Source organism: Akebia trifoliata, chromosome 16 (genome assembly GCF_017979445.1).
Source record: "Akebia trifoliata isolate Shusen 1 chromosome 16, ASM1797944v1, whole genome shotgun sequence".
NCBI lineage: Eukaryota > Viridiplantae > Streptophyta > Magnoliopsida > Ranunculales > Lardizabalaceae > Akebia > Akebia trifoliata.
The window spans coordinates 27,191,678-27,202,769 of NC_141390.1; the positions used below are offsets into that span (position 1 = coordinate 27,191,678).

General features: G+C 35.7%; 1 protein-coding gene and 2 non-coding genes across 3 annotated transcripts; all 3 read left to right on the forward strand.

Moving 5' to 3' along the window:
* On the forward strand, window positions 1-197 carry LOC147383163 (U2 spliceosomal RNA). Its single transcript, XR_015174100.1, has one exon. It is a non-coding gene; the product is annotated as a U2 spliceosomal RNA (small nuclear RNA).
* A 5,267-nt stretch (window positions 198-5,464) lies between these two features.
* Window positions 5,465-5,661, forward strand: LOC147383164 (U2 spliceosomal RNA). Its single transcript, XR_015174101.1, has one exon. It is a non-coding gene; the product is annotated as a U2 spliceosomal RNA (small nuclear RNA).
* A 3,570-nt stretch (window positions 5,662-9,231) lies between these two features.
* Window positions 9,232-10,875, forward strand: LOC147383165 (glyoxal oxidase-related protein). Its single transcript, XM_086427284.1, has one exon. It carries the CDS (start codon window positions 9,232-9,234, stop codon window positions 10,873-10,875), a length of 1,644 nt encoding a protein of 547 aa, XP_086283410.1.
* Window positions 10,876-11,092: the final 217 nt, after the last annotated feature.

Here is an 11,092-nt window from a genome sequence, read left to right on the forward strand (position 1 = left end):
ATACCTTTCTCGGCCTTTTGGCTAAGATCAAGTGTAGTATCTGTTCTTATCAGTTTAATATCTGATACGTGGGCCATCGGCCCACATGATATTAAATTAATTTTTCTTTGGGGGAATGTCCATCACAATAGCTTGCTATTGGGCCCTTCAAGCGTCGCTCATGTGTTGCACTACTGCACGGGCCTGGCGCACCCCTCTAAATCTATCCCTTCAAAATTTTGTTTGTTAAAAATTCAGTCAACATTTAGTAGAAATCTTGCCAAAAATAGAAATATTTCGCTTAAATTTAGAAGATAAAAGAATAAAGATTCTTGATAGAATGTTAGATCTGTATTTCTAATTTTAAAGAAATACCAAAATTCTAGCTTAGGTAATAAAAAAAATTCATGTATTGATTTTGTATTTGTAAAAAGAGAGATGATCATGATGTTCATCTTCTTAGGAGAGATTGACTTGAGTTGGTTGTTGAAGGCCACAAAGAAAGAAGAATATATATATATGGGTAGTGTTTGACAAGGTTTTTGTAAGGATGATCTCTTTAGTGAGTAGATCATCCTAACAAAAAAGTAGTAAATTCTAAAACTTCTAATCCCAAGAAAAGTGATCACAAACTAATGGTAAAAATTAGCAGTTCACGATTCATCATCTTATAAATTAAGGTTAGAAATTTCAAAATTGAGTGATTTATTGTGATGATGATTTTCTTACCATAGATATCATCCTCACAAAAAATCAGCTCATTCTGAAATTTTTAGCTTATACAAGACAAAATATTTTGTCTAGAATGTTGTCTAGGATTTTGTCAAAAAAATACTAACCCATATTTTGAAAAATGGTTGGCATCAAACTTGACAAACTTTAGGGCTGTTGAACCATCCCCATATATATATAATTTTTTTTTTGAAAGGTAATGGTGAAGTTGGATTCTAAGAGAGTTGACCCTAAGACGTCACCAATTTGCTAAGTTGTCATCTTCAATAGAAATTTATTGTGGTGAACTAAGAGGATGTCATGTTGGAAAGGAACAAAAATATGCCACATGGACAGTAATATATAGAGTTGAAAAACGTGGCAACTTTGTTGTTAGACAATAAGTGTGTCAATTTGCCAAAAGATACTATATCGACCTCAATCATGATTTCATCATTAAATCTATAAAATAATAAAAAGAACATGAAAAAATAGAGAAGACAAAGAATTTTTATGTGATTCGACAAATTTGCCTATGTCCATGAGTTCAGGGAGCCGTTTCACTACGGTTATTTGCACACCTCCACCTCAGAAATGTAAAAATCACAATAAATCCAATGTCACTCCAATGTTTTTATCCGTTGGCTTGTCCTCCTAGTACTATGGATGTTCAATGATGAACGATCGTCAATCTTTGAACTTTTATTGATTTTTATACTTGCTGAAAATTGTGTTGTTGCAGAATATCAACTTGTTTTGTGTGTTTTTTTTACTAAAATCTTGCTTAAATACTGAATCACTTTGATCAATTTACTTCAAAAATCTGATTTTCATGCTAAATCAACTTAATACTAATGTGAACTCAGTGCCTTTAAGTCAAACTCGTTTGGTTCAAACCCAAATTGCACATTGCATAAAGTGTTAGTAACGTGATTTTGAAATAAATTCAAGTTTGATCTGATTTATTGGATGCAAATATCGGTCTCCTTAGTTATGGTTTTCAACCATAATTTAACATTTATGTGTTCAAACATGATTCATTAACTGCTGCATGATTAGATGGATAAAACTTAATCCCATATGGAAGTTCTCCTTCCATTCTTGTATTCAAGTGAAGGAGACCTTTTGTTCCTTTTTTTTATTTTTTGTGTGGAAAAGAATGTCTCAGTGGTGCAACATCTCTAACCACATTTAAGTTGTGGTACACTGTTCAAACTTATGGACTGACTTTATACCAAGTTGGGACTAACTTTATCATCATTGTAGACTGCTTCCACAGCAAAAATCCACATCTGGTGGGACATTCTTGAGGTGTCAAACAACTGGCTCTTTGGGGATTTATTTTTGGGTTCAAACAATCAATTTGTAGGACTTGTTTAGTAGTTAAAATGGGATTTTGTGGGATTGTTTTAAAATAAAAAATAAATAAATATTAAGTCAGATTTTTGGGTTGGTTTGATGACATAAAAAACTAGTTTTTTGGGGGGAATATTTGGTGGTGTAGACACCATAATTCTTTGGGGTCTGGTTTGGGTACCATAAACCATGTTTTTGGACTGATTTTACATTACAAAATGTTGAACTTTTCAGACTGGTTTTCTACACCAGAAATTGATTTTTTTAGGACTGTTTTGACAACATAAAATAATTTTTGGGAGCTTGTTTTGGGTGCTAAAAAAAATCAGATTTTCGAACTATTTTGGTATAACAAAAATCTGGATTTTTAAGGAATGGTTTATACATTGAAAATTAGATTTTTGGGAACTGTTTTAGTGTTATAAAACAGAGCTTTGGATTATCTTGATGGTGTAAAAACCCAATTTTGAGGATTGTTTTTTTGGTACAAAAACCCATATTTTTGGGCTATTTTGTATGTGAAATTCATGTGGATTGGGCTATTTTGTATGTGAAATTCATGTGGATTGGAGTATTCTCAGGAGGCAAGACAAGGTTGATATGCAAGATTGAAAATGTTGAGCTGACTTAATCATTAGTTACAATGGAGTTTTCATATTTGAAATGAATTTATAGTGGGTCAACTCATTTCACCTTTCAAAAAAATAAATTACAATAAGTCATGGAAAATAACACTTGCACACCCATGATACAGTTTAACTCAACCGAATCACGAGTTCGATTCACTAACCGGGTGAGTGACAAAAGTTGTGTCGGAGTATGCACTAGACGTCCTCGTATCATTGGTGGGTTAATTATTAATGATTATTTTGATTTCGACTCAATCCTACTAACAAAAATCATATCCAAGCCATTTTACTTTCATTAAATTCATATCTGGATCTAATCCAACCGAATTAATTGATTCGATTGAATTGAATAATGTCATCCCGTTCAAGATTATTATAAATAAAATTAGTAAAGTGTGGTCAAATGGTGAAACCTCTCCATTTTGAAGAGGGACTTTGACTACTACACCCAATCATTATTAGTTGATAAAAGATGACTTAAAAAATATAAAAATACAACTCTCTTTCTCTTTTTCTTTCACGTCTGCTTCATTGTCTCGTTCTACCTTCACAGTCTCACCTTCTCCATTCCACGTTACTCTTTTTCTTTCTGCGTGTGTGGGCTCTTCCTTGAATTCTGGGGTCTCTTCTCTCCACTTTACTCTATTTCCTTAGAAATTTTACTTGGGTTTATTGGATCTTGTTTATTGTGAAAAACCCAGAAACTAGATTACAAAGAAGTTTATATTTCTTCTTTATTTCGTTGTATTTGGGTGATAAACGGAGAAACTAGAGTAATGGAAAATACCCATTTGTTGCTTCTATGTATTTTGTGAAGTAGTGAGCTTGTGTTTGTGTCCTTCAAGCGTTGCCCTTGTGTTGCGCTACTGCACAAGTTTGGCGCACTCCTCCAAAGCTACCTACAAAATTTTGTTAAGTTGGGTTATTGTTCAAAGACTAATGATAATCTAACTCGAAAATTTACACTCGATCGACGTGGCAAGTCCACATAATGAAATATTGTTTATAAAAAAAAAAAAAAAAAAAAGTGCACAGAACTGTAGATCTTTTCTTTTTGTGGAATCTATTGCACAAATTATCGATTAAAAGAGATGCACCATATTAGAAACCAACATGTGTGCCATCATAGTATGTCACATGACCCAATTTTGTATAGTATATTTATCATTGTGCATAGTAACATATACACATCTAATGTCTTAGATCGTCATTCTTGGAAACTTCCATGGTATACCACTAACACTTGGCTCGCATGACATTTTGACGTTCTCACTAATAGCATGAGGCATTTTATGCCAAATGGTGTGGAATGCAAAATGCGTTGACTTAGGCTAGTGCGACTACCAAGTTTCCAAAGTCTTTTTTTTTTTTTTTTTTTAAACTTAATTAGTTGAATATCTCATTGATCAGAAACTGTTCATTGAAGGATATATAACAACATGATTAGTATAAAATTATGGATTTGAAACTACAAAGTCTCCATTATGCATTTAGAATTGTTTTGACATACTAAAATATACATTTTTCTAAAAGCTTGCATGTGTCCCTAATTCATTAAATATTGATTAATCAAACCAATCAGCCAGATCTTAAGTTCTTAATTGTCACTATTATAATTATCGTCGTAGTCCTCACTCCTCATCATCTTCGAGGAGATGAGATGAATAGGTACAAACAATAGCTGTGAAAATGGCTATTTTTAATGTGTTTAGAGACTTTTAAAATATGGAGAAGTTGCATTAAGCTTAGGTTGATGCAGAGAACATGGCTGGTTTCCTCAGGGTGGGTCTCTTGACCGGTCTTTTGTAATGCTTTCTTGTCCGATACTTTTTCTTATTATCAAAAGTAGTCCATCGAGGCGGCTCAGTTTTATAAATGAAATTCTCAAGGGGGCATAATCGATATTTCGAACATAAATTAAGGTCAGTTCTATAACCTTTCTTATATAAAAAGGCCTATTCCTTGGATCACCACTACAAAATCTACCCAAAATGGAGGAGATTTTTTCCAAAGAAGTAGTGGTCGAGGGTTCGCCTGAAATCTCTCTACGACCGTTGGATCTTTCAGATTTGGAAGATTTCATGGTGTGGGCAACTGATGATAAGGTGTCACGTTTCTGCACCTGGGACACTTACACATCAACAGAAGATGCAGTGACTTACATCAAAGACACTGTCATCCCTCACCCATGGTTAAGAGCAATTTGCCTTGAAAACAAGCCAATTGGGGCAATTTCGGTAACAAAAAATTCTGGGAACGATAGATGTCGTGGCGAGCTTGGTTATGTTCTAGCATCTAAGTATTGGGGCCGAGGGATTGCGACTCGAGCTGTGAAGATGGTTGTGGAGACTATCTTCACTGAGTGGCCACATTTAGAGAGACTCGAAGCTTTGGTTGATGTCCAAAATATGGGCTCACAAAGGGTGTTGGAGAAGGTTGGGTTCATTAAAGAGGGTGTTCTTAGGAAATATCTTATTCTAAAGGGTAGTACTAGGGATAGGGTTTTGTATAGTATTCTCTCCACTGATCCCAAACTTCATTGAATATGTTTATTGTTTATTATGATTTGAATTAATGAATAATATTATTGTATTTTAAGTTCCATCTTAATTAATATTTGTTTTTAAAAGCCCAAATGGATACAATATTAGATAATCTTTGGTTCGAGTTCCACTAACCACAAATGTGTTGGACCTCTTGGACTATGTGTCTTCTTCATAGTCCCACATCGGTTAATAAGAAAAAGCGGAGAAAGCCTACAAAATAAAGTTTGAGATGCGAGGAAAAGCATACCTTTCTCGGCCTTTTGGTTAAGATCAAGTGTAGTATCTGTTCTTATCAGTTTAATATTTGATACGTGGGCCATTGGCCCAAATGATATTAAATTAATTTTTCTTTGGGGGAGGGTCCACTACAATGGCTTGCTATTAGGGCCTTCAACTGTCCCCCATGCGTTGCACTATTGCATGGGCCTGGCCGACTCCTACCAAAACAAAGAATAAAGGCTTAATTATTAATTTGTTTCAATGACATCAATTTCCTACTCATGTTCTTTGATCGTCTTCGTTAGCCCTTAATTATTAACTTGTAATCTGTATGGGGATCGAGATCACGACAAATCTGTTCTAGTGGGCCATCGGGTCTAATACACCCCAAGATAAGCTAGATGCTATAATGATACATGGACCTGCAATGACCAACAATATTGTGATGGATCTTTTTTGATGAAATCAATTGTTTGATCAGTTTAATCAAGGTTATACATTTCTTAGTCAAGGGAAAGTGCAATTATGAGAGTTTATAATCGAAGAAGATGTGATTTATCATAATAAAATGTATTATGATGCACCAAATCATTATATTAGATTTAGCAAAGATAACACAATTGCACAAAACACAATGATTTACATAGTTCAGCAGTGTATTTATGTTTACAGAACAAAACAAGAACAATTACTATTTTCGCATAAGTTTTGTAGTTTTAGAGATCTCTATTTATAAAATTGAGAGTTACTAAAACATATAAAACTCTCCAAAATAGAACCCCCCCAAAAATAGAAAACCCGTAAGAAAATATTACATAGTTACCTTTTTCATACCCCTTAAAAAATTCAAGTTAGGAGTGCTGCCCCCTCAACTTTGCGTAGCATAACAGAATACAAGGCATTTACACAACAATAATATTAATTAGTAAACTACTATTATTTCTCTATCTAAACTTAAAGATATAATAATTCTCTCAATTACTTAATTTAATTACATTGACCCTCGACTCCCCTCTCTCTCTCTGTATAAACTATAATAAAACCCCTCCCCTGAGGAGAGCAAAAGCTCAGGAGAGAGTTACTATTGCCACACCAACTAAGTGCAATTCTTTGGTGACTTACATAAGAATTTGTGTGGCAATAGTAACTCTCTTAATTAAAGTTACTTTTTATTAGTTAGATTAATTAAAAATTATGCATTTATGGAAGAGTCATGCTAGGGTGACACAAACGGAGACACAAGGGTGACAAAATGATGTGGTGTCAGGCACATTATCGTAGATGTTTTTCTATGAGATACAAGTAAAAATCATCTACGGTTATGTGCGCCACCATATATATATATATATAGGGGGCGGTTCAAGGGCCATATGAGAAAACATATGAAAAAACTTTCGTTTTTCAAAATAAGAGTTAGAGGTTTTGGATTGAGCTGATTTTTTGCAAGGATGGTCACCATGATGAAAAGATCATCCTCACAAAAAATCAGCTCAATCAAAAACTTCTAAATCCATCAAAAGTGATTTACAAATTAGTGATAAAAATTGATAAAAAATCGACGGTCCACATTCTAAATCACTTTTAATGGGATTAGAAGTTTTAGATTGGGCTGGTTTTTTTTTTTTTTTGGATGATCTTCCCATCATAGAGATCATCCTCACAAAAAATCAGCTCAATTCAAAATTTCTAACCCATATTTTAAAATTTTATTAAAAACGAAAGTTTTTACATATGTTTTCTCATATGGCCCTTGAACCTGACCTATATATATATATGGGTCCCTTTCAGCAACAAACATTTTGACAAACATTTTGGCAAAACATTTTTTAAAACATGGGTTAGAGGTTTTGGAATGGGCTGATTTTTGGTGAGGATGATCTCTATGGTGAGGAGATCATCCTCATCAAAAATCAGCCCATTCCAAAACTTCTAGCCCCATGTTTACAAGTTGGGAAATCGTGGACCGTCCATTTTTTGTAAGCCATTTTTGATGGGTAAGAGGTTTTGGAATGGGCTGATTTTTGGTGACGATGATCTCCTCACCGTAGAGATCATCCTCACCAAAAATCAGCCCATTCCAAAACCTCTAACCCATATTTTGAAAAATGTTTTGCCAAAACGTTTGTCAAAATGTTTGTTGCTGAACATTTCCCTATATAGCCCCATGTTTACAAGTTGGGAAATCGTGGACCGTCCATTTTTTGTAAGCCATTTTTGATGGGTAAGAGGTTTTGGAATGGGCTGATTTTTGGTGACGATGATCTCCTCACCGTAGAGTAGAGATCATCCTCACCAAAAATCAGCCCATTCCAAAACCTCTAACCCATATTTTGAAAAATGTTTTGCCAAAACGTTTGTCAAAATGTTTGTTGCTGAACATTTCCCTATATATATATATATATATATATATATATATATATATATATATATATAGGGAAATGTTCAGCACCCTAAGTTTTACCACACACTTTAACAAACGTTTTTTGTCCTACATGGGTTAGAAGTTTTGGAATGGACTGATTTTTGGTGAGGATGATCTCTATGATTAGAAGATCATCCTCCCCAAAAATCAGCCCATTCCGAAATGTTTAGCCCCATGTTTACACGTTGAAAAATCGTGGACCGTCCATTTTTTGTAAATCAATTTTGATGGGGTTAGAAGTTTTGGAATGAGCTGATTTTTGGTGAGGATGATCTCCTCACCATAGAGATCATCCTCACCAAAAATCAGCTCATTCCGAAACTTCTAACCCATGTAAGACAAAACGCGTTTGTTAAAGTGTGTGGTAAAACTTAGGGTGCCGAACGGGACCCATATATATATAGGGAAATGTTCAGCAACAAACATTTTGACAAACGTTTTGGCAAAACATTTTTCAAAATATGGGTTAGAGGTTTTGGAATGGGCTGATTTTTGGTGAGGATGATCTCTACGGTGAGGAGATCATCATCACCAAAAATCAGCCCATTCCAAAACTTCTAATCCCATCAAAAATGATTTACAAAAAATGGACGGTCCACGATTTTTCAACTTGTAAACTGGGGCTAGAAGTTTTGGAATGGGCTGATTTTTGGTGAGGATGATCTCCTCACCGTAGAGATCATCCTCACAAAAAATCAGCCCATTCCAAGACCTCTAACCCATGTTTTGAAAAATGTTTTGCCAAAATGTTTGTCAAAATGTTTGTTGCTGAATGGGACCCTATATATATATATATATATATATATATATATATATTCCTTTTTTTTTTCATTTTTGTTTCTCCGTTTGTGTCATTCCATCTTTTTTCCTTTATGAGTCATACCTATTTTTTACATTTTTTGTCTGTCTCCCTTATTTTACTCTTCGGCTTGGCTTCTTCGTTGTTGTTCTTGTCCTCTATTTGACTTTTCTTCCATCAAAGACTACTTGAAGGTTTATGGTCTTTCACGAAGAGAGGAAAAAATTAAGAGAGGAGAGAGAGAGAGAGAGATTAAGATGACAGGCATTTTCATCTTGTAATTAAGTCTTGACCAGTTGACAACATATATAAATTGGAAGATCAACGATGCAGAAGCCAACTTAACAACTTAAATTGGTAGCTCAAAATGTACTAGATCAAGTTTACTTCAAACTAACAAACCAAGATTGTGATATTATATCCTGGATGTAATTTCGGTTAAAAAGGTTATTTTAATGCAAATTTATGAATCATATTATCCATCAACCTCGTCCCTTCAACTCTCAGACTAATTATAAATACTTTCTTAATAGAAAAATAAATAAATAAACAACCTAAAACCCTACATCAATGTCGCTCAAGAAAGTGACCCACTTCATCATCATCATCATCTTCTTCTTCTTCTTCATCATCATTGCCTTTACCTTAGTGAGATGTCAAATTCAGCCGGGAGGCAAATGGCGCGTCTTGCACGCGAGCATCGGAATATCTGCCATGCACATGCAGCTCCTCCATAATAACAAGGTTGTCATGTTTGATCGAACTGACTTTGGCCCATCGAACCTATCACTTCCATTGGGCCGATGCCGCATCGACTCCTCTGACACCGCCCTTACAACCGATTGCACCGCACACTCTTTACTATACGATATCGCCACTAACACCATACGACCCTTAATGGTTCAAACGGATACATGGTGCTCCTCCGGCTCGGTGCTCCCCAATGGTACCCTCGTGCAGACCGGTGGGTACAATGATGGTGATCTCACTATACGAATGTTCGCTCCATGTGATAACAATGAATGCGATTGGATCGAATACCCCAAGTATCTATATGTACGTCGATGGTATGCCACTAATCAGATACTACCCGATGGACGTATAATCATCGTTGGTGGCCGAAGACAATTTAGTTACGAATTTTATCCTAGAAGAAATTCGGATACTTATAGACTCAATTTCTTGAGAGAAACTAGAGACACTAATGAGAACAATTTATATCCATTCTTACATCTTCTACCCGATGGGAACTTATTCATCTTCGCGAATACTAGATCGATATCACTTGATTACATACATAATCGTGTGGTTCGAGAGTTCCCATCGATACCTGGCAATGATCCTCGAAACTATCCAAGTTCGGGTTCATCAGTTTTGCTCCCCATTCAGCTTCAATCATCAACCATCGAAGCTGAGATCTTCATCTGTGGTGGTGCACCACAAGGTAGTTTCTCACGTGCCAAGCAAGGTGAATTCGTACGTGCGAGTTCCACATGTGGGAGATTAAAAGTAACGGATCCTGACCCGAAATGGGAAATGGAAGAGATGCCCATGAACCGGGTGATGGGTGACATGCTGACTTTGCCAACCGGTGACATTATTATAATTAATGGTGCAGGGAGTGGTACGGCCGGTTGGGAATTGGGGAGAGAACCGGTAACTAGACCGGTGGTTTACCGAACCAATGAACCCATGAACCGGAGATTCTTGGTGATGAACCCTTCATTAACACCAAGATTGTACCACTCATCAGCGGTATTGATACCTGATGGGCGCATTTTAGTAGGAGGGAGTAACCCTCACATTACTTATAACTTCAGTGGCGTATTGTACCCCACAGACCTTAGCTTAGAAGCCTTTTCTCCACCTTATTTAGCAAAAGAAAACAAAAAGATTCAGCCGAGGATTGTGTCAGCTACCGATATTTTAATGTATCGGAGTGATTTATATGTTACATTCAGTGTGTCAGAATATCGGGAAGAGAGTGAAGTTTCTGTTACGATACTTGCACCATCGTTTACTACCCACTCTCAAGGGATGAATCAGAGAATGGTAGTGTTAAGGGTGATGGAAATTACACGTCTCTCGCAGTGGACGTATCGGGTTAGAGCGATTGGGCCACCAACGGCTGAGATTGCGCCAAGTGGGTACTATCTTTTGTTTGTCGTGCATGCGGGTGTACCAAGTTCTGGTGTGTGGGTGAAGATACAGTGAGGTTAGGGTTTCTGAAACTCAGTCCTAGTTAAGGAGTTGATGTAATTTTTATGGGATTATATACGGAGTATTTAGTCATGAAGCTTGCATGGTTAATTTAGAATAGAATGACCTTCAAAGTTTATATTAGAGTTATATTATGGTAGAAATTGTAATAAAGGATAAGGATGCATGATATGTCCCAATCCCAAGTCAGATAAGAATGTAAATGGGATTA

What these genes read in the sequence shown, in the direction of transcription:
- LOC147383165 (XM_086427284.1), top strand. Translation starts at nt 9,232, where the DNA reads ATGTCGCTCAAGAAAGTGACCCACTTCATCATCATCATCATCTTCTTC.